Source organism: Peromyscus maniculatus, chromosome 1 (assembly GCF_049852395.1).
Source record: "Peromyscus maniculatus bairdii isolate BWxNUB_F1_BW_parent chromosome 1, HU_Pman_BW_mat_3.1, whole genome shotgun sequence".
NCBI classification, from domain to species: Eukaryota; Metazoa; Chordata; class Mammalia; order Rodentia; family Cricetidae; genus Peromyscus; species Peromyscus maniculatus.
In genome coordinates, this window is record NC_134852.1 from 20,673,597 (window position 1) to 20,698,177 (window position 24,581).

Consider the following 24,581-nt stretch of genomic DNA (forward strand, 5'->3'; position numbering starts at 1 on the left):
TGACACACCTGTGAGAGGAGCTATCCATGGAGAAAATGCCTCTACTAGATGTCTGTGGGGGGATTTTCTCAATTAATGATTAATGGAGGGGAGCCTCGCCACTCAGGGTGCTATATCCATAGGCGGGTGGGCTTGGGATGTATAAGAAAGGTAGCTGAGTAAGCCAGAGGGAGCAAGTCAGTGAGCATCATTCCTATGTGGGCTCTGCTTTAGTTCCTGCCTCAAGTTCCTGCCTGGCTTCCATCCATGATGCTCAAAACCCAGAAGCTGGATAAGCCCCTCCTCCCCCAGGTTTTTATTGGTCAGTATTTTATCATGGTAACAGAAAAATCAAACCCAAACAGGGAAGGTGTGTAAAACCCAGCCTTTCATTGTCTGCATAACCTCAGCATGTTCTAACTCATCCTGTGACTCACTGTTCTCCTGAAACTGCAAAAACAGTAGTATTCAGCTACACAATAAAAGTGACAACTATCTAGAATAGTGAATGTCATGCTACATGTGTGCTTGATAAGTCTTAGCCATGTCTTATTAAAGACACATGCTTTGTCTAAATGTTCTTTCAGTTTCAGAGTAAGAATCTGATGGCTTTTGTTCAGAATGCTAGCCTGGAAATGCTCTGGGTTCATGCTCAACAACATTAGTACACGAAAGTTGTCACAGTGGCTCCCACCCCGGCAACCTGACCACATCAACACATTTAATGCAGGCACCTCAATAGCATCATATTGGGGCCCAGGGACAATCAGACAGAACATCGAACATAAAACTTAGGCAAGGTCCTTTCATATAGACTTTCAGAGAATGTTCCAGGCTCGAGTCCTAACTCAGAACTATGAACTGGCCAACAGGAATCTCACCATAGTAAACTATGTATTATATACAGCAATTCCAATACTCCAAAGAGTAGTGGTTTTTCATACAACTCTTTCTCTCTTTCAAATGCCCTTCTATTGGCTGATTTAATCCAGTGAACATTGAAATTCCCGTTTCTTTCTGTGGTATACAGTATTTTTGTAGAAAGTGCCTGTTCATTTTCTGCCTCCACTTTCCAATCCAATTTACATCCAGTTGGATTCATGAGTCTTGTTTTTTCCAACAAATTTGCCAATGAAAAGTTGGTAACCAAGGGTAATGATGAGTGTAATGGGGAGGGGCAGAAAAAATATTTCATGTATTTTTATATGAAATCTAGATTAGCCGTGTGGGGGCCACACAAGGATAAGCAGGAGATGGACTGTTCAGGTGAGGGAAAGGGTAAGTAGGAGGGGTAAGGTAGACAGCAAAGCATGATGGGTGATGAGGTGAACATGAGTTCAGTACAATGATACACATTTATAAAAAGTGACATAATGAAATCCTACATTTTATACACTTAAAATTGATTTGTTTTTCATAAGGAAAAGTAAGGGGCTTGAGGTTGGCTTAGCTGTTCAGAGCATTTGCTGCTCTTCCAGAGGACCTGAGTTTGGGGGTAAAACTCATGCCAGTTAGCTCATAACTGCCTGTAACAATAGCTCCATGGGAATCTGATACTCTCTTCTGGCCTCCATGAACATCTACAAACACACACACAGAGACACACACACACAGACACACACAGACACACACACAGACACACACAGACATGCACAGACACACACAGACATACACACACATACACACATGCACAGACACACCCACCCCCACACACACATACACCTACACATACATACACACATGCACAGACACACACACAGACACATAGACACACACACACACACTTTTTTTTTGAGCTGGTGGCTGGCAGGCAGACTTGACAAAGGAATGGGTTTTCTTTTCATGACTCTTTTATCCCTTCACAATGTAAGACAGAGTATGAAAACTGGGGAAATTGGGGCTGGAGCGATGGCTGAGTGGCTAAGAGTACATGCTGCCTTTACAGAGAGGACCTGGGTTCGATCCTCAGTACCCACATGGTGTCCCCCAGCCACCTCTAATTCCAACTCAGAGGGTTCCATTGTCTTTTTCCAGCCTCAGTGCTCAATGTATGCACATGCTTCATATATATTTATATTATACATTATAAATTTATACATATCATATATTATTATAAACTTATATTTTCATATTATACTGTATAACATTATATAGTATATACATCATATACAACTCATAAACACAATATAAAATATATTATGTACTTATAAATATATATAACATAGTTATGTATATCAGTATATGTTTTATATGAATATGTATATGATGTAGGATGTTAGAAACATAATTTTAGGTCACATAATAAGGAAGTATTCACCTTCTTGAGAACTCAAGGGCTATGTTATCATCAGTGCTTGTATCCACTCTCTCCTGATAACTCCTTTTCCACCCACAGGACCTCAGAGGCAGCATGCAAAAAGTGTGTCAATTTCTGGGCAAATATCTGACTCCAGAACAGCTTGATTCTGCTGCCCGAAACTTATCCTTTTCAGTCATGAAAGAGAATAGCATGTCCAACAGCCTAATGCTAAGAAATCCCAAAGATGGCACCGTCTCCAATATACCATTGCTGAGAAAGGGTAAGAAAACATAGAGTGTCAAGACTGTGTTGTAGAAATGGGTAGGTTTTTGATGTTTGCATAAAGCATGAGTCATGAAAACAGACGTGCTTGGAAGCTAGTGTCATATTCCATTACATTCTTTCAGAAGAGTCGCTGCCCACAAATCTGTTACTGAGACTCCTTAGAACCACGGTTAAGTAGAGAAGGAGTGAGAGGTGCCTGTGCCCTCCTGGCTCTGCCTGTGCGATGGACAAGTCCTGTCTATACACTTAGACCAGTCAGTCTCAGTGACATGGTCCACATCTGTAAGAAACCAGAGGTGTAGTCACAGGAACAGCACTTTCCAATTCAGAGGGTTTACAACAGATAACCCATGCAAACATCCATGTGTCTACATGACAGATACAACGCCATTCGTCAGTAACAGAGTTTACTGACACATGCAGCAACTTGGATGGATTCCAGTGGCCTTATGCTGAGCGACAAGAGTAACAACAAATCTACACACAATATATTTATGTAACATTCATAAAATAGAAAATAATGGTAGAGGCAGAGAATATGTTGCTGATGTTCAGGGAACCAGGGTGGTAGGACTTGATGATTCATATATGACTAAAAAAGTAGTAGTATTGGGAGATGTTTGTGACACTGGACTATTTATGTATTTCAGTGGAAACGGATTACAAAAATCTCCCGCATGGAGAAAAGTGATGTAGAACACATCCATTTCCCTAGTGGAGATTTTTCTGATCACAGCATTGTGTAACTTAACCATATTCCCTTGACTATAATACAAATTTTGTTGTAAAAAAAAAAAAAAGTTAAAGGACACAAAGTTTCAGTGTCCATTTTGTACCCTGTATCTCTGTCACATAGTTGTTATTTCTTTTCCACATGGAGGGCAGGACTGAGGTGCAGGTATGAAAACTCCCTCAGTTTTTCCTTCAAAGTTTCAAGACTAGGATTTTTCCATCTGACATTTCGGACGCTCACAGGTACCAATCTCAAATCATTCCAAGTCCTGTCCCTTTTGTGTTAACGTAGTTTTGACAGTTTGCAGTTGGTCTGAAGCAGAAAACTGTAGGATGACTCATTTTGGTCTTGAGAGAAAATACTAACTGGATAGTTGAGGTGGGAGTGTGACAGGCTTGGCTGTGCAAGTGGGATTTGGACTCATTTTCCTGGTGCTTTTCCTTCTGTGTTGGATTGACAGGCATCTGTGGTGACTGGAACAATCTCTTCACTGTGGCTCAAAGTGAAGCCTTTGACAGAGTCTATCAGGAGAAGATGTCGAGGCTGGATCCTGGTCTCTTCCCCTGGTCAGCACGATGTTGATCAATGCCCCCACCCACCTACCCCCTCGCCACTCTGCACACCCTCATCCAGGATAGGGTTTCTTAGTGTAGTCCTGGCTGTGCTGGACCTAGCTCTGTAAATAGGCTGGTCTCAAACTCAGAGATCTGCCTGTCTCTGCCTCCTGAGTGCTGGGATTAAAGGTGTGCACCACCAATGTCTGGCTGTCTGGTTAAAAGACTCTAACCATTTTAAGGACTCTGGGTGTTACTTACTAAACTTTAAAAAAAAATCTATCTGTGCCTTTTTTTTATTTTATTTTTTTTGTCATCTGGATGCAAGTTAGTCATCTGGGACCAGGAAATCTGATGGAGAAAATGCCTCCATCAGATTGGTCTGTATGAGGGACCACCCCACTCAAGGTGGTGCCATCCTTGGGGAAGTGGCTCTGGGTTGTATGGAAAAAAAATCTGAGCAAGTCACAGGGAGCAAGCCAATAAACATCATTCCCCCACCGTCTCTACTTAGTTCCTCCCTCAGTTTCCCATGATAATGGACCTGTAAGCCAAATAAACCCTTCCCTCCCCATGTTGCTTTTGGTCAGTGCTTTATCACAGGAATGGAATGAAGATTGGAATACTATCCTTTTGAGTTGCCAGGTGGTTCATATCACAAAACCCAGAGCAAAGTAATTTTTAAAAAACTTGAGTCTAGAGCAGACATATCTGCACCTGGTTTCCAAAACTGAATTGCAAGTAAGGTATTCATAATAAAATGTCAATTTATTGTTGCTTTCAAACAACTGTGGTGACGAATTTATTGGTATTGAAGGGGTCAGCAGAGAGAAGTGTATGCCTGCCTGAGCTTTACATCTCTAGTTATAAGGAACAAAGGGCAATAACCGTAATTTCATTACTGTTATGAATCATAATGTAAATATCTGATAAGCAGGATACATGATATGCAATCCCCTTTGAAGTTGCGACCCACAAGTTGAGAAATACTGGTTTAGATGATTAAAATTTAAAATATTGTTTAAATAGGACTGAGTTCTTTTTGGTAATTTACAGCCAACATAATAGTGACTAACAGTTAACATGTAAAATCTTAAGTTTTAGAGGTTTATTATTTGTGTGTATATATGTGAATCTGTGTGCTTGCATGTAGGTGTCTGTGGAAGCCTGTAAAGCACATTAGATACCCTAGAGCTGGAGTTACAGGCAGTTTTGAGCCACACAATGTATGTGCTGGAGTTTGAACTCTGACCCTCTGAGGAGCAGGGAACACTTTAAACCACTGTGTTATCTTTCCAGCCCCTCTTTGAAGGAATAAAGGGTGAACCTTAGGCCTGATCCCTGGAACTTGGAAAAAGAATTTTTGAGATCACTTTTCCAAAAGTATGGATTCCTGATTTTATCTTTGGGGTTTCTAGATATGATCTTCATGCTTCCCACTTTCTGCATTGTGATGCTGGTGTCTTTTAGGATCACGGCATGAACTACAGTTCAGGTGGATGTTCACTGCACTGAGAACAACACCAGTGTAGACATGTTACAAACATGACTCCCAACCAGAACTGTAAGAGAATCGGGGTCTCTTCATGTTCAAACCCCAACACTCTAAGACAGCCATTAAGGACTCATTCATGGTTTCAAACATGCTCAGAGTTTATTGAATGTATTTGTTATCTAAATATTGCAAAGTGGTGAGGGGAAGTATAAAGACGGATGGGGGCAGGACACTGAAATAACAACCCTGGAATCAGCTACCAGTACCAGGTGTGCAACTTGGGACAGGGTACACAGGAGGAATATGAGGAAGGAAAAGCCATTGTTTCAAGATCATTTCTTGCTGTTCCATACCAGATGGACACCCCTCCTCTCGCTTTCCTCTTTGACCCAGGGACAATGTAATATATCCAGTTTTCCAATCATTTCCACAGCTTGCAGTAGCATCTGTGACTCCTCAGTCAATGCAGATTTGTCCAGTCTGGAGTGAAAAAGACAGTGCTGTGTATTTTCATTACATTTACTAATTTGTATGTGTTTATATGGGCACATGCTACAGTGCACATGGAAGATCAAAGGTCAACTCATGGGAGTCCATCCTCCCCCTTCTACTATGTGGGTCCCGGGTTGTCAGGCTGGACAGCAAGTGCCTTCATCCACTGAGCCATATCAGCATCTCAAGTTTTGTTGACAATCACTTTCCTCTCTTTACCTCTATGCTGACCTCACTGTCACCCTTCTCTAGGAATGAAAGAGGAATGTACCAAGTGTCAAGAGAAGGCATGATTGTCTCCCAGAGAGTAGGGACCCTCTCATATATATAGATATGTAATTAGATGTTTATATAAAGAATCTATCAAGATGTTAAGATTAAAGTTAAAAAACATTGAAGTAAAATGACTGTTTTCAGCCATTCATTGTTTAATTGCCTAACCATGATGTTTATTATTCCTTATTCATACATTATAACTTGATACAGTGTTGGCTTTTCTCAAACTTGTCAATACTAATATAATGTCATTGTCACCAATCTCATAATCTTAAGCCTCTCCCTTTTGTGTCCCTACTCACTTTCTATAAGATACTTAAAGTTTATCCTACATCTTAGCTCACCCATGAACATATCTGATGCTCATCTGTTCTCACTGCCTGTTCCACCCATGCCATTATCACTAAGCTTACCTAAAAAATAAAAATGACTAAACACTCATTATCTTTACACTTATATTTAAAAATCTGTTTGTTTATTCTTTGATAATTTCATATATAGAGAGAATGTATTTTGATCATATCCTTTCCCCATTCTCCTCCACATTCCTTTCCAAACTTCAAGTCCTTTTCTTCTCCAATAGCTCACTGAGTCTAAGTCAGGATGCCCACAAGTATGTGGATGTAGGTGCATGCTCTGGAGAATATGCAACCTACAGGGCCCACATCCCTGAAGAAAACTGACCCTCCTTCCCCTTGAAGCCACAAATGTCCCTAGCTCCTCAGCTAGGGGCACGGTCATGAGTCTGTGCTGGAGGGTTGACCGGCTTGAGCTTGTGCAGGTCTTGTGCAGACAGCCGCTGCTCATCTCTGGTCATGAGTGTACCTGCCTTCTCAAGTCTAGAAGAGGCTGGTGTGCAGCAGTCCTGCCAAACTCTTACGATGTTTCTACCCCTTCTTCCTCAGTGTTCCCTGGACCTTGGAAGTAAGGGACCATGCCTCCCTTTAAAAAATAATGTCTTAAGCAGTCAACACGCAACATGGCTAATTTTTTTCTTGAAAAATTTCCCCTAGACTTTTGGGCATTAGTTCCCCTTGAATTTCACAAATTGAGATCAGAACACAGGTCTCTCTGATAGGGTACAGCTAGCTGCCTCAATTTTCTCCACCTTCTCTGCCTGTTTTTTTTTCTTGCCTGATGTCCATAACCATAAGTCATGTCACATTTAACTATAAAGAGTTAATACAATCTGGTTATCCTTTGCTTTAGATCTAGTATCCACTTATGAGTAAGTACATACTATGTTTGTCTTTCTGAGTCTGGGTTACCTCACTCAGGATGGTATTTTCTAGTTCCATCCATTTGCCTGCAAACCTCATGTTGTCATTGTTTTTCTCTGCTGAGTAGTACTCCATTGTGTATATGTACCACATTTTATTTAACCATTCTTCAGTTGAAGGGCATCTAGGTTGTTTGCAGCTTCTGGCAAATTGGGGGTGGGGAGGTAATGGAGGGCAAGGGCCGGGGGAAAGAGAGCTTAGGGGAGCGGGAGGTCTCAGCTGGATCCAGAACAGAGTGGGAGAACAGGGAAAGAGATATCATGATAAATGAAGACCCCAGGGGAAAAGGAAGAAGCAGAGTGCTAGAGAGGCCCCCAGAAATCCACAAAGATACTTCCACTATAGACTAGTGGCAATGGTCGAGAGAGTACCTGAGCTGATCTACTCTGGTGATCAGATGGCTGAACACCCTAACTCTCATGATAGAACTCTCATCCAGTAATTAATGGAAGCAGATGCAGAGATTTACAGCCAAGCCCCAGGTAGAGCTACAGGAGTCCAATCAGCACGAGAGAGGAGGGATTATATGAGAAAGAGATATGGAGACCATGACTGGAAAAAGCACAGGGACAAATAGCCAAACTAGCAGAAACACATGGCCTGTGAACCAATAGCTGAGGAGCCCCCATAGAACTGGACCAGGCCCTCTGGATAAGTGAAACAGTTGATTAGCTTAAACTGTTTAGGAGGCTCCCAGGCAGTGGAACCAGGACCTGTCCTAGGTGCGTGAGCTGGCTTTTTGGATCCTAGGGCCTCTGATGAGACACTTTGCTCAGCCTTGGTTTAGGGAGGAGGGGACTGGACCTGCCTCAACTGATTCTACCAGGCTGGGCTTACTCCCCATGGGAGACCTTGCCTTGGAGGAGGTGGGAATGGGGGGTGGATTGGGGAAAAGGCTGGGGGATGGGATGAGAGAGGCAGGGGAATCCGTGTCTGATATGTAAAATTAAAATAGTTATAAAATAAAAATATTTAAAATAAAAAAAGAGTTAATACAGAGCTCTGCCAGGCTCTTTTAGATCTGCTGCCCACTTCAACCCCTGCCTGTCCAACCTCCCCTTCAGTCAATACTGCCCCAACCACAGCCTTCTCACCATGATTTACCCCTGTGTCCACACCCCAGCCCTTCTCAACATCTCATCCTTGCCTGCACATTACTCTTTATAACCCCAGTAAAGGACCTAAGTCAACAGGGCAGAGGCATGAGCCATTTTTCTCACAGAATGTTCAAAACATCTTCACAGGCCCTCACATAATCAACCTGCACATATGGAATAAATTCTCAAATGCAAATGAAATGTTAGGAAACATAACCTGGATTTATAATTCCATACATCAATTTCGGAACCATTTTTGACTCTAGACTGGGAGTGAACATTTATGGGTAATGTATGTGTGAGGCAGTGTTTGTAATCACCTGAGCTGGGTGATGGTGTCTCCAGAACACATGAAAATGCCAACCAAGTTGTGCCCAGTGGTATAACACAGGCCTGGTAGTTATAGGACTAGCCAATAATTTTTTTTTATTGGATTATGATGCCTGTTCCACAGGGGAGATTTAATGTCTGCTGCTGTAAACATTGTCAAAATCCCATGGCGAAGGAGACCACAGACTCAACGGGGAAAGCTACTGTGGTTCCTGTGGTTCCTTTAAATGGACATGTTGTGAAATTGCCATCTAAATGTTTACATTTATACCCATAGATTTGTACTCACAGCCTTGGTCAAAGAAGCCCCCCCCCCTTTTTTTTTCCGCCATAGGTAGTGGTTAATGCAGATTCACAACTGGTCAAAAATGCTGAGAGCAAGTGAATGTGAATGCTGAGCCACAGATGGGTCATGAGTGGTCGGCTTCACCACAGACTCTGTGGAGACACTGACATTCACACAATTCTACCCTCCTACTTACTCCTCGACACCAACATCCAAAACCACATTCCCCATAATGGATGAGAACACAGCCCTACCATAACTCCTGAAGGGTGCACTTTGGGTCCTTCAAAGCTTCACACAGAAAGTTCAATCCAGTATCTTCCAGGATGTTTGACCCCAGGTCAAGAAGAGAGCAGTATTTTTTGCACAACAGGGCTTTGGAGAGATGGCCACAGGCATTGAAGCTGAGACAGCAACACGACAACCTGCAAAGAGGGTCACACATCAGCAGCTCACTCATTGTCACAGCATCACATGCCTCTGCAAAGACTGTCATGTTCTCCCTATACTGAATCTCCACGTTGCATGAAGAAATTTTGAAATGGGCTGGTGAGATGGCTCCACATGCAGGTAAAGGCCCTTGACACCAAGCCTGAGGACCCTAGTTCAATCTCACATGATGGAAGGAAATAACCAACTTCCACAAGTTTTCTTCTGTCCTCCATATGTGTGTGGGTATACACACATGATGGAAACATTTTCAAACAAAAGTTTTGAAAACCTGAGGTTGTAGATCACCACAAATGTTTCCAAAATTGACTGATTTGTCAACTTACTTGCAAAACAATCAACTAATTCTTCCACCTATATCAGAAATTCACCATGTTGCAGAATCCTGCCCTCGTGAAATATCTTCCATTACATTTTAAATTTTTTTTGTTGTCCATGAGTGTGTATATGTCTCTGTGCAGGTGTATATAGATGTACAGGTCAGAGCGCAAGTTTAGGTGTCACACTCTGGAACACCACCCACCTCCTTTGAGACAGGGTCTCTCAATTTCTGGAACTTATTTATTAGACATGGCTGGTTGTCCAGTGAGCCCTAGGGGTCCTGCTGTCTCCACTTCTGCAGTGTGTCACCATGCCTGGATTTTTCACATGGGCTCTGGGGATCAAACTCACGGCATCAGGCTAGAGTGGCAAGGGTTTTACCAACCTAGCTACTACCCAGCCCAGTCCTGCAATTTTCTTTTAAATATTTTTCCTCATCCTGTTATTTGTGTGGGTTAAAGGCTAGTGTTTTAAAGACTAGATATTATTTGAAATAACTCATGCTTAATGCAGTTCTTTATAATTACTAGTCACCATGTGTAATTTAATTCAAGCTACCCTATAATAACTAGTAATTAAATAACTAAATAATTTTGTCTTCAAATGTTATTTTTTCCTACCTCTCCTGAAATATCTTTCAACTTTTTTTTTTTTTTTTTTTTTTTTTTTTTTTTTTTGGATTTTCAAGACAGGGTTTCTCTGTGTAGCTTTGCGCCTTTTCTGGAACTCGCTTTGGAGACCAGGCTGGCCTCGAACTCACAGAGATCCACCTGCCTCTGCCTCCCAAGTGCTGGGATTAAAGGCGTGTGCCACCACCGCCCGGCTATCTTTCAACTTTTTGTAGTGCATCTTTCTCCTTTTCTTTTACAAGTTTCACATCAGGACTGGAGACATGGTGCAGCATTTAAGATCACTTGCTGATCTTGCAGAGGACACGGGGTTCAGTTCTAAGCATCCACATAACACCTACATGGTACTCACAAGTCTCCTGTAACCATAGTTCCAGGGGGTTATTGACCTCTTCTGGCTTCTGCTGCTCATGCATTCACATGGTACACAGTTGGAAAATTCCACAAGTGCTATCATGTATCCAGCCAAGATGGAAACACAATGGCACTGAAAGTTTTACATAAAATTATCTCCAAGGCATGTGCACATATTTTATATATCATGCAAATAAATTTCATGTTTGGAATTAGGAACCATTACCAAGACTCATGATATGCAAATATTCCAAAGGAAATTTAAATGGAATATGGAACATTTCTGGTCTAGTCATAAGCAGTTCATGAAAGAGCTACTTAATCTGCACTAGTTTTCTTCCATAAATAAATGTCTCCATAATGGTCCATATTCACTGTTCTTACATTTCATATTCATGTTCATGTCTGTAAGCTGCATGGGTACATTCTACTGCATGAATACATGGTCAGAGAGGACACAACTTATTTTGTGTTTGTATAATCTTTCTCTTCTATGAACCCAGGTATCTTTGAGTAATTCCCCATCCTAAGGCCTTTGATTGATGGAACAATAAAGTTATTTACTATGGCTTCCATGGGACAATAGTCTGTGGTGGGTAGCTGTTTGAGCCAGGCCCTGAAGCACTGACCCTAGTGAGGCAGCTGTAGCTGTTACACCTGCCTATGACTTTGAGGAACATGCCCCTGGGGCATCCCTACTGGGGAACTTGTTAACCTAGGATGCATATATGCATCTGTCTCTTGGCTACATCGTGGTTTGGATGCTGAAGTCTTGGACCAAGCCATTCAGCGTGGGACATAGCTCAGCTCTCCTAGACCCTATGATAAATCTCCTATGGTTGTGAGTTAATCCCCAAATAAATTCCTTGATCATTAAATCAACTCCGTTGATTGCTAGCAATTAGATCCCAATATTAGTCTGGTATTCTGCTACCATGAGCAACCAAACTCAACCTCAGGACAGGAGATAGTTTACAGTGACTTAGGTAAGATGGAGGAAGCTCTGCCTTTGAAAGGAATTTTTTCTTCCTCATATTCTCCTCTTGCCTGGTATCCAATCTCTTTCCAGGGGCATCATTTACCCCCATAATATTCATATTCATTAAGCTAAAAATTATATATAAGGAATTTCAGAGCTAGTATTGCCTTGTCTAAAGTTGGTCTCATGGTGTATCTGTTTGCATTTGCTCCACTTACTGATTTGGCAACTGAGGCATGGACAAGTGACTGAGTCTAGTGACACATCCCTTGTCCTCATGCATTCCTTAGTGGGTATTTGACCACTTTTATGATGGCTGCATCCATGTGCAGGGTTCTGCAATATCTCCAGGGCATGTTCTCCCAGACCAACTCACATCAGTGTCTCCAGGACACAGCTTGGATGCTTCAGGATTCACACAGTAACATCACTCATTTGTTCTTCAAGGGATTTTCAACCAATGAGAGATGTTTCACCTTGCAGTAGGTTAGAAAAGTAGCAATCATGCCACAAGCCTCACTTGAGATGTCACATTTCCCTAACCTACATGTGAGGTACACGTCACAGGTTAGGAATAACATCTTCAGGTGATCTATGTAAGACTACCTATTGTTCAAACAAATGACCCAGATTCTAATACTGTACATACCAGTCCACACCTACATCATAGGCTTATTTAATTCGTAAGTATCATTCTGTGACTATCATTGTGAATTACAGAGTTCTACTGATTGGGAATAAGCCCAAGCCAGTGGTTTTCAGCTATGGGTAACTTTTACTCTCTGGGATCCATTTGGAAATGCTGGTAAGGTTATGGGTTGCCACAAGAACCAACAGAGAGACAGGGTGTTCCTGGAATGTAGTGGGTAGAAGTCCTGCCCTTAAATGCAGAGATAGACCCCATAACTAAAATATGGTCTGTAACCCAGTATGTATGATTACCAATATCACTGTAACACATACACACACACACACACACACACACACACACACACACACACACACACACACACACACTTCTTGAGTCCATCACAGTGACCCTCCCCTCTAGATTTCAGTTAACAGTTAGAAAGCCCATTGTGTTAGACCTCTGCTTCTGACATTATTAAAACCTGCTCCTTGTGTTTAACTTACAGAGGAGACCATAAAACTTATGGGTTGTCAGTTTAGCATATTCAAAAGATATGATGGAAGATAATAGAAACAGATCACAAGCATGAAATAAGATCTAGAAGGATCCCAAGTACGTGCAAATTGCCTTATGGATGTAGAGTGCTCCATATGGATATATTTGCCAAACTAGAAGACCCCTGGTTCTCCTTTCATCCCATCACTGTGATAAAACACCCTGACCAAAGCTGGTTAGAGAAGAAACAGTTTGGCTTATACTTCCAGCTCACAGTCCATCATTGAGGAAGTCAGAGCAGGAACCCGGATGCAAGAATCATGAAGGAGCTGCTTCTTGCTTAGCAGACTTCCTATAAAGACCAGAACCACCCACCCAGGGAACCATACCTCTTTATAGCAGACTGTACCCTCTTATATTAATTAACCATCAGGATAATCCCTCATAGACATGCCCAATCTGATAAAGACAATCACTAAATCAAGATGTTGTTCTTTGAGTCAAGGTGACAGTTAATACAAAGCAGGATAAAATGTTCCAAACTTTTTGGGTTTTTTTTTAATGGAGTCTTTATTATGTAAATATGATAGGCTAACTCCAAACTAACATTCTTACTGGGGATGGGGGATGAGAATGACAAGCTACAGAACATGGTTCCAGCTTGGTTCTTCTGGGGACTGGTCACTATGCAGTTGCCCACCAAAGACCATTCATTAGAATGCAAGTTGATCCTATCACCTGGAGAACGCCAAGAGGTGGGAAGCTTTGTGTCAGGAATCAAGGCCACAGTCCAAATATCAGAAGAAGTGATTCTGCCACCATCACCAAGCTCTCACGAAATGACAAAGGTTTGTAATTCCTGTACACAGCCAGAGGAAAAGACTGCAATGCAAGTTTCTCAGCATGAGCCACCATACCACAGCACCAGTGGTGATAAACTCACTCTGAGCTATCATGTAGCTTAAGAGCATCAGTACCCTGTTGACTTCAACTCATTCTCACGCCGTTTCCACATTGCCCTGCAGTTGCAGGGCTGCCTCCTACTTTCTTCTTAGCCTCCTGTCAAAGGCCATGTGGAAGTTTTGCTTACGGATTGTTTCTCTTCTGGTAGTTTTCACAAGGTGCCTCTGCCTGCTGACCTCTGATTTCCACAGGTGCCCTGCCCCCCACACCAAGTAATGAGTGTAATACAATCCAGATATGCTATTATGTTGGTATTCAAGCCATTAGAAAACAAAGGAAGTCATCAAAATACAAGGGGAAATTTTCCGAAGGGAGTGGGAACCAACGGCACACAAGTGAATGTGATCGAAGTACATTATAAACATGGGCGAAATGGTGTCATGGGGGAGGTGGAGAGCAGATCAGCAGGTAAGAGCACTTGCTGCTTCAACAGAGGACTGGAGTAGGAACCCACATCAGGTAATTCACAGCCCTCTCTGGCTTCTGAAGGTACCTACATATAGGCACACGCACACTTTTATAAAGAGAAAAAGAAACTATCATAATGAAATTCATTTTGTGTAATATGTGCTAATGCAAGTCAGAACTTTCAAAGATAAACCTTAAAAGTGATTTTAAAAGTAATTTGCCGGGCGGTGGTGGCGCACGCCTTTAATCCCAGCACTCGGGAGGCAGAGCCAGGCGGATCTTTGAGAGTTCGAGGCCAGACTGGGCTACCAAGTGAGTTCCAGGAAAGGCACAAAGCTACACAGAGAAACCCTGTCTCCAAAAACAAAAAAAAAAGTAATTTTAATGAAATTACTGAGTGTAGACAATGAATTGACTTACAGTAGTTCCTCCACTCTGCATGCTGGGCATTTCGGCACAGAGCACATATTTTGAACCACATCATCGGAGAGATTGGTGCCATACAGGTTCACAGATTTCAGGTGAGGTAGTGGAAGAAGAGTGTGAAATAATGCACCATCTCCAAAGTTAGTCATGAAGGGACACCTGTGCAATAAGGCCAAATGGCGAATTATACCAGGATGTGGGGGTACATGGCCAAGCAACTTGTAGACATCCTCTTCCACACTTTGCCTCACAAAGTATGCTTGTTTGGGCATTCTAGTTATCCATGTCAGGAAGCTCATGATTTATTATAACTCTCACTCCAGAGGACCCAATTCAGATGCACACATACATAGACACAACTAGATTTTTATTTAACATTTATTGCAGTCTCTAGAACATATTCAACTCCTGTTGGCTGTGTACATGTATGTACAAACACACACACACACACACACACACACACACACACACACACACGATGTATAGACATTTACAAATCCCTACATAGAAAAACCTCAGGTATGTGGCTCTTGGCTATTGCTTTTGCTACTTTGGATTTATTTCTGCGCTTATTATGCATTAACCTCTTCAAGGAAGAGATAGAATATCTTCTATCTACTTAAAGGATGGATGCCTATGAAACTTATGACAAGCTTTGAAGCTTAAGCACAGTCAGAGGATTCTTAGAAGTGGATACATCGAGTCACAGAGATGCTTAATGGCAGTTTCCTTGAAATTACAGCTGTCCAGATCTAACACCTGCAAGTCCCGGAAAATTTTTCACAACATCCTCCAATATCTTATTGCCTTTCTGCAATGAGATAACACATCATTATTCTCTGGTGCCTAAATTCAATTCGAGACATTCCTAAGATAGGCAGATCACTCCCAACCCCCTCAATGAGGCACACATGGTACATAGACATACATGCAGGCAAAACACTTATATGCATTAAATAAAAATAAATAAATAAATCTTAAATAAAAAAATCTTAAAATAAATAAATCTTTAAAAAAAGGAAAAGGAGTACCAAGAGACAGAGACAGAGAGGAGAGAGAGGGCCCTGTGGGCTATAAAATACCATCTTCTGGGCATGGTGTAGCCATTGTGGTCTTAATCCCATAAGAGCCACTGCCTGTACAAGATCGGGCCTGTTACCAGTCAATCAGAAGCCGGGGAGAGTCTCACACAGCTCTGCCCCTCCCTGCTAACATCATGACTACTGGTGGATTCTCAGGGAGGAGCAGCCATCTCCAGTTTTGTACCCACAAGTCAGTCCACCAGGGTCTAATGCACAGTTCCAAACCCATACACACACTGATAGCCCTCGTTAAACTCAACAGCTGACACAACAAAAAGACGTGAATGTGAGAAAGGAGCTGATAAAGAAGTTAGTGTGATGGGGTGGAAGGGGAACAGAATAGAGTAGAAGGTGAGAGTAACCAGAATGCATTACCTATAGGTATGAAATTGTGAATGAATACATTGAAGAAAAATTATAATAAAGAAGCATGGCTTGATATGAGGTGAACTAGATTGAGTCTTTGGAAAACTCATTGTTAATAGGTACATATCACTGTTGAAGACACCCAGCCTTCTCTGTTCTCTAGGGTCTCCTCCTGAAGTGAGAAAACATGATTTCTATGTGAATTCGGGTAGATATTTGGGACTCCTGAATGAGTAAGCAAGCTACGCCCAATAATATCATCAAAGATGCTACACATTTGAAAGATCAAGTATGAGCTAGCAGCCTAAAGCCAATGCAAGGCAAGGCAACTAGAGCAATGTAGTATGAGCACAGCCTCAAACCAGATACGAGTTCCCAGAATCTTCTCCAGTGTAGTCACCAGGACACTAAACACTCTATGGATGAAGGAAAAGAGCCAGACACTGCAGCAAAGCTGCTCACATTTCCACCTCACAACTGGCCTTGTCACAAGTTTGTTCTTTGTATAAATGGAGGAACTCAAAACACAACTTTCCAGGGCCACATAGCTCCGAATGGCAGTGCCAAGACTCAACAGATAGGCTTCCTGACTATGCCATCTAAACACTCAAGCATAGAGGTGTAAGAAGTTAGGAAATGCCATGCTGGAGAGAGGGATCAGTGGGTAGGCATGTAGGCTGTGCAAGTATGAGGACTTGAGTTCAGATCCACAGCACTGACCTAAAAAGCTGAGCATGGTGGCTTGAGGCTGTTGGCTCAACATTAGAAGAGGGAGACAGGTAGACCCTGGTATTCATCTGGCCAGTTAGCCTAGTCAAGATGGTGAGCTTCAAGGGTGGTGAGAGATTCTCTCAAAGGCTGAAGGCAGAGGACAACAAAGAAAGCCACCCCACATCTTCCTCTGACTTGTTCACAAATTCATATGGATACAGCATGCACACAAACACATGTATAAAATTATGCATGGACGCTAAGGCAAAACTGGAAGACCTGAAGACAAGCTTCAGAGTTGTGCTTACCTTTTGTTGTGTTCAAGGTCTTCTAAGTTATCATCTTCTGGGTTATAGATTTCTGAAAATACTGTGTTGTATATGCAGATGAAGTTTCTTTAATTTTTGAGATTTCAGCAGACCATATGTAGCCTCTGACAATGCATCAACATTACTAATATCAACAGTCATTTCTTCAAATAGATCCATCACATCTGTTTCAAAGCTTTCTTCCTGGTTGTCAAGTAGACTCTCAAACAAACTCTGGGCATTCATCAGTTTCTCACTACACTCTGCTTGACTCAAACTACTAAAGCATTTGAGGATTTCCTGTTTTATCTCTTTGGATGGTATAAAACCAAAGTGTGGTTTCAGTATGTCAGTGACTTTTTCACTGGCAATTCCAAACACAAATAGCCCTGTCAGGAGCCATGGTTTGGCCATGAGCATAAACTTCTCTTAGAAGTTGGGGCAGGCTTCCAATGACAGAGTGAGCTGTGCCTCTCTCTTGTCTGAGGAAATAGAACAGGGCAGTGAAATACGACTGTAGTATAGAATGGTAAAGCATGAAGTTGTCACCTTTAGTACAGAGAAAATTCATTCCCAGCCACACTGCCTCCTCAGATTCCAATATTTCATTCTTCCTGAGATCCTCACACTTGAACACAAATACCTGTTTCCACATTGCCTCTACAGCCAAGGTACACAGGGTCTTTGATGGTGCTCTGTTCTGATTAGGTGGACAATTGTCATACACTGATCTGAATGAGCTCACTATAAAGCATGTGTAGATAATCGAATCTGTTACATCAACTAAGTTTATTTCCTTTCTCCTGTCCCATTGCCACTTTAAAATACTACAGGACACCCAGTATATATAAGGATCTCTGCATAAAGTGAGTAATTGTTGAATTGTTTTTAAATAATCAAAGACTTGTAAGCCTTTCTAGTTACTGCGCAAAGAAGCACATACAATAGAACTTTGTGGTCTCGTCAGTGAATCCATGAATAGCTATCTCCCTTGGATACCGCAGCAAGGGTTAGATTTTTTGGTACACTTGGGTTTCCCAATTCAATAAGCAGAGAGGATTCTGGGAGCATTACTTCCTGTAGCAAACTGCTGAAGACAATTTGTGTCAGCAGCATCTTCCCCCAGTCATTGCACAAGTTTGTCCTGAGTTCCAAGTCAAATTTCAGATATTCAATTCCCTCCAGGATAAACAAGATTCTCTTTGGATCAGATCAGATATCTTCCAGTGTCTCTGAAGCCTCAGACAACTTAGTTAACATAAGCTGAGCTAAGCTCAACTCTCTGATATTGTTAAGTGCAAGGGGAGAGATGAAGAAATCTATTCTGTCATAAGTTTCCTGATGCCCAGTCCAACATTGCTTTTCTTAAGAAAGTAGTTTTTCCTTTTCCTTTACAACCTAGTACAACTGCAGTGACCGGCTCTGAGGGACAATAAAATACTTCTTGCAATGCCTTGTACTGCTCTTCTACACTTATTTGGTAGTTTTCATTATCCATTAGAATGAAGGTCTCATTGGATCATATGTGTTGAAATGTAGTCTTTATAATCTCTTTGTATGGACTTCGTTTATCAGAGTTGGATGAAATCAGAATACAAGGCAGTTCGGAACAGGATCCTCCTGAGAATGAATCACAGTTTTTTTTTTTTTTAAATACACATATAGTGAATGATCTACGCATCTGGGTGATCAAGTGAGGCCATGAGTCCCAAGGAAAGAAGAAAAGGAGGAGAGCCACCCACCCCTTCCCCTGCAGTAAGTTTCCTATTCCCTTCATCTGATATGGTTTTTCTTCCTGTTACACTACAAATGAAGAATGGTTGGGCCCCACCCTAACCCAACCAACCAACGAGTTCTTTCTACACCCACACCTCTAGATAGAGACCTCTACTGTATGCAGCTCTTCCCGTGCTTGTGAGCATGCATGGGAGAGTTGACTGACTCATGGCCAACTCAAATTTCTATGCTAAATGGGGTACATGAATATTTCAGGGCCAATAGAGAAGGGAGGTCTCCAGAAGCTAGGGGTATTTAAAGAAAAACCTCGGAACCCTCTAGAGTCAACTGTCTCCATATATTGGATCCCTTCTCTACCAAAAAATATTTTACAATGCCAATAAACCTTGCTTTCACTTTCCTTGGAACCCTTTCCTCCCTTACATTCTTTAATCACAGAGAAAAACAACTCACCAGCCAGCCAGTCTCATCTTGGTGCCCAGCATGAAGCTCAAACCCCAGACACTCAGTTATTTTGCTGCATCCAAGGTTATAATATATTTGATATGTCGACTGTAAAAGCATTATGACCAAACTGGAAACTCACCTCTGAGTAACAGCTACTATAAAGCATGAATTCTGGGTATTGCTTTCCAAATTTGCAAAGGGCATGGTACCTCCCCAGGACAAAATCCAGAAGTACTTCATTTGTACATAATTTCATGAGTTAGAGCTCAGAATGTTGTTGTTCAGTCTAAAACTAATACCTCCAGTATCAGATCTAATACCTCCAGTAAGTCATTTAGAAGTCATTCTATTTAAAAATTTTCAGTTTGATATACATGTTTATAATTTTATGCTTAGTCAAAGCAATATTTGATTCAGGCAACAGGACAGAGAGAAATGAACTTTGGGGTTATATGAGTTCAAGTCTATGGGTAACAAATTTGGGTGTCAAGTTGTCCAGGGTTAAATCATATGCATATCATTGTTTTAGATACATTAATGTATCTGTGTCAACATCCTAAGCCAAATGAGATTAATAGAAAGTGTTTCTCTGTTCATTCATGGGGATAGTTAGCAGGCAACTGGCACATGATCAGTACCACAGGTTGATATATATATTTTGATTTCTGGCACCAGGCGTTCGGAGGGCAAGGGCTTACTGTCTTCTCTGAGAGTGGGACATGCATGTATCAGTGTGTGGTGCATTAGAAATGTTCACTAAGTTAAGAGCACTCGCTGCTCTTCCAGAGGACCTGGGTATACTACCCAACACCTATTCAGCCACTGTTAAGTTCAGCTTCAGGGATCCCTGCCCTCTTCTGGCCACCACAGGAACTGCATGCGTGTGGTGCCAAAAAATTTTTCAAAAAGGAAAATTGGTATCCGTACAGAGTTTTGAATGCCATTAAATTATTATTGTATTTTGAAAAAAAGAATTACTATATTCACACATTATGAAATGTTGAGTGTTGGGCTGCCAACATGGCTCATGGATGGGGGCACACAGCACCCACAAGCAACTCCAACAAGTTGTCCTCTGATCTCCACATGTGTTCAACTGTACCTCCACAAATGAGGAAATACATACATATGGGTTGGAGTAGCAGGTAAGAGATTAAGAGCGCATATTGCTCTTGCAGAGGAACTGAACTCAGTTCCCAGCACCCACATCAAGCTGCAAAGGAAAACAGGCTAGATAAGTAATTTCAAGATAGTTTCCACAAGCCTGAGTAGATGTTAAGAATTTATTAACCTTACACGTCAAACATCTTTTATTTACCAAACAAACACATGCTTCTCATCATTTAACATATTATTTTTTTTAAAATACTGAATACTGTTTATTGAAGGAGGGAGGAGGTCTTGAATATAGGCTTACAGCACAATGGGAAAACGCTGGAGGGCAGAAGTTCACTACAGATGTTTTACCATTTAACATATTCTTAAAGCCTAGTATTCAACAGAACAAAGATGTTACTGGTTAGACATAAATCTCTAAATAGAGTTTTGTTAATCTGAGTAGAACTTCATAATACAAGGTTTAACAAATACTGCCCTATTATCAAACATTTTGTTTCTTATCTAAAATTTTCTAGAAGCTCAGTGTTGAAAAATCAGCAAAGGCCTAAGTAGTTAGACAAAAATCTGTAACTCAGTTTCTGTTAACCTGAACATATCTTTACAACCTTGGGAATTTATCATCTTACAAAAATTTATCCTAATCCAAAATATTTTGAAGACCTGCTGTTGCTTTCTTAATCTAAAAAAGATATACAATAATTAGCAGAGGGCTCAGTGTGAATAACATGTTTTGTAGCTATTGCTTTAGTTGTTTTATACCACGGGGTCACTTTAATAAAGATGATGGCAAAGTTACATGCCATATACTCTTTTTAACTTTAGTAAAGATGGCTACCAGTCACATGGTTGATTCTATGCTGACGAACAGAGACAGAAAATAAATAGTAGACTGAATATGGCCAGCAGAAGAGACTGGATCATGAGAGAAGGAGGGGATGGAGAGTGGGGCAAGGGAGAAGAGGCAAGAGAGAGGGGACAAGTGGACCAAAAGAGCCGAGAATAACATTGTCTTTCTTAACTCTATTAAATTCTCTCCTTCTGGTCTACCTCTTCCCTTTATACTTCTCCCCATCACCACACTGTCTGTCTTTGAATTTAATATTCTTGCTTACTTCCACACTCTCACTATCTCATAACTATTTAAACCCCGATTATTATTTTCCAGTGTCCAGCATTGTGGCATTAATATTTTAGAGTAAGTAAACAAGTCCATTAAAATAAATTTACTTAGATATACCTTCTTAAGTCTTGTTCAACTTACTTTAAGAGAAGAGCAGTGAATGATTTTTTCTACAGTGTATTTCTTATAAGATATTCTCAGCCTTTCTTTCCATAGATAATAAAGATATGTCTCTTTCTTTTTAAAGTATTTTATGATAGTAAGAGCCTATTTTGCTGTTAATAGTAGTTATTGTGGAGGTCAGAGGAAAACTCACAAGAAACTGTTTTATCCTTCTACAATGTGGGTCTATATAAGTCATAGGGATAGAGTGCTCCAGTGACAAGATTTAGTGATAAGTCCCTTTATTTACCAAGATCTGATCACTTTTTGGCACCAAGGCATGTCTTTACAAAATGAGATGCAACTTTATATTTCCATTTTTCAAAACTATAGTTTTTAACTGGAAATTTGGGACATTCAAATTTACTGTTAAAACTATGTAGAGAGATTAATTCTGGTTAATTTTTTATTTTCCCAGTCCTATTTATATCAATTGATGTGAGAGGGTCCAGTTCAATGTGATATTTCCCATGGTCTGCTTCTCCTGGGTGCTATAAGAGTGCAGGCTTAGACCCCATTAGCTGAAGAATGTAACATAATGGCTGAGAGACACCCAACACCAAGATGTCATAAGAAGTGAGGTTAGGGTTCAAGCAGATATCATAAAACAAATCAATGTGTTGTCAGTGCAATTTATGAGGTCCATAATGTTGTCAACTCCCCCCATAAATGAAGGAAAAGGTATATGTACCCTGACAGGTCTGGTCCTTGCTTACCATTAACCATAATAAATCCTTCAGGGAAGTGAGAGCTCCTTTAATCTTCCTTTCATTTCTAGATAGATTCAGTTTATTACCTTCAAGCCACAATCTGATCATTCATCTAAAAGCAAACACTTTCAGGTTCTGTTCCATTTAAAATTCATTTTTTTTAACCTTATAATATGTTTTTTTGAAAAGTAAACAAATACATAATAAAGGAATTGAAAAAGAAAATTAAAAATCCAGAAAGACAGATAGATTTTAAGTTCTCTCTCTTCTTCTTCTTCCTCTTCTAGTCTTCATACTACTTCCACCCCACAACTGCGATGACCACAACCACAAGTCTGAGAGTTTCCCCATGTCAAGTTGATGTACAACTATCTAGAACATCATTATATTTATATTTTATTTCTTTATATTTTTTATTTGGGGGATCTTGTTATTGTACTGGGTTTTTGTTTCTTCTTTTTTTTGAGAAAAACTTAAAGTTGGATGAGTAAATAGGGGTGGAACATCTGGAAAGACCTTGGGAAGGAATTAATATGATCAAAATACATTGAAGTATAAAATTGTTTTAAATAATAAAATATAGTAAAGAAGAAAAAAATACAAACAATAGGAATTCACAACTATCAGTAATCTTCTTGATTACCACATCTATTTCAACAAGGTAACAGAGGCTGAAGTACTGTTTCTTCTAGTTATTAACTGTGCGGTGCCTGTAAGAATGATGCTTACCCTTTTCGAGTCTTCAATGCTCAGTATCAGGAAGTTATCACATTTTCTCATCGACAGCCAGCCACAGATGTGCTCAAACCATGATCTATATGGGACTGTGTGTGGGAAGGAAGAAAATGTCAAATACAAAGCATGATAATGGGATCAGCTTGATATTCTTCATTCTTCTGCAAATGGCAAACAGCTTTACTAAGAATTATCAATCTAGTCTGTATTTTCAGCATTCAACTCAATGATATTTGAGACACACATGATATTTGAGTTCACACAGATAGTGAACTGATAAAATCAAGTTCATTAGCAAACTCATCACATCACATACTTACCCCTGATGACATTAGGAGACATCTTACTGGCAGGTTGCAAGGACAAGAGCATGTTCTGGGAAAATTACTCACACCAACAAAGGAAGCCACAGGGTCCCTCAGGCATGGCTAGTCTTGGACTTTTTTCTTATCACCCTTTCTGGAGAACTATCTAACTCCTTCTATGGGAGATCTCCTCCCATTGACATCTACAACTAAGGTTCCAAAATTTCTCAATAGTGTCTCCTTGAGGCTGAAACCTCAAAAACACTGATAATTGGAGACATTCCACGAGTAGCCTTCTGCCTATACAAAGCTTCATGAACATTCTCAGTGCTGCTCTGCTGTGTTCTCCATAATCTCAGTATCTTCAGTTTCTGCTCTGGTTGTGCTCTCGCTCTTCATGTCTCGGTCTCCTTTGCACACTTACATTGTTTCCAATTTCCTGATGGATTCACTGGATCAAGTCAGGAGAGAAGGTTCAGAAAGGGTCAGACCAGCCTTAAACATACATTCAAAGAATCTAAGACTGGATAGAAGGCTCCAGGTAAATGCCTTACAGAGAATTTGTAAAGAGAAAGTGAACTATGCAATATATGATGGAGTTAAGTCACTTAAAGCGACTAAAAGCTGAATTCAAGAGATGACTCAGTGGAAACAATTGTCCAAACATGTTTGAGGAACTGAGTTTTAATGATCAGAAATCACACAAATCTTGTGATGTAGCCTCTGCTTGTCTCCCCAATGCTCCTTCTATAGATGGGTGTGGTAACAGAATTCTTTGAAGCTTGGGTCTGGTATACACAAGGATGAACAAGAAAAAAGAGACCCCATTTCAAACAAAGTACATAGCAATGCTCAAGACCTGATGTTGTCTTCTCACTTCCACGGTCAATCCTTGGTACAAGCATGCCCACATTGTCACATAGTGTTGTGACATTTTGCTTGTGCTCCAACAAATAAAGCTTGCCTGGAGATCAGAGTGAGAAACTAGCCACTAGAGGCCAGGTAGTGGTGGCACAC

The 24,581-nt window shown here is 40.8% G+C and overlaps 1 protein-coding gene, 1 long non-coding RNA gene and 1 pseudogene across 6 annotated transcripts in view; 2 read left to right on the top strand and 1 right to left on the bottom strand.

The window, feature by feature from the left end:
• LOC102913495 (3-beta-hydroxysteroid sulfotransferase-like) overlaps positions 1-4,424 on the top strand; it is a 31,746-nt gene extending 27,322 nt beyond the window's left edge. For all 4 annotated transcript variants that reach the window (XM_076571588.1, XM_076571586.1, XM_076571591.1 and 1 more), the window contains 2 exons: positions 2,375-2,558; positions 3,757-4,424. In XM_076571588.1, the coding sequence (XP_076427703.1) occupies positions 2,375-2,558; positions 3,757-3,878 (306 nt within the window). In that variant the 3' untranslated portion in view covers positions 3,879-4,424. The remainder of the gene's footprint in view (positions 1-2,374; positions 2,559-3,756) is intronic.
• Positions 1-24,581, top strand: part of LOC143266763 (uncharacterized) — a 230,770-nt gene that overhangs the window by 108,509 nt on the left and 97,680 nt on the right. The window lies entirely within an intron of this gene.
• LOC143269161 (NACHT, LRR and PYD domains-containing protein 9B-like) lies at positions 9,357-23,601 on the bottom strand (annotated as a pseudogene).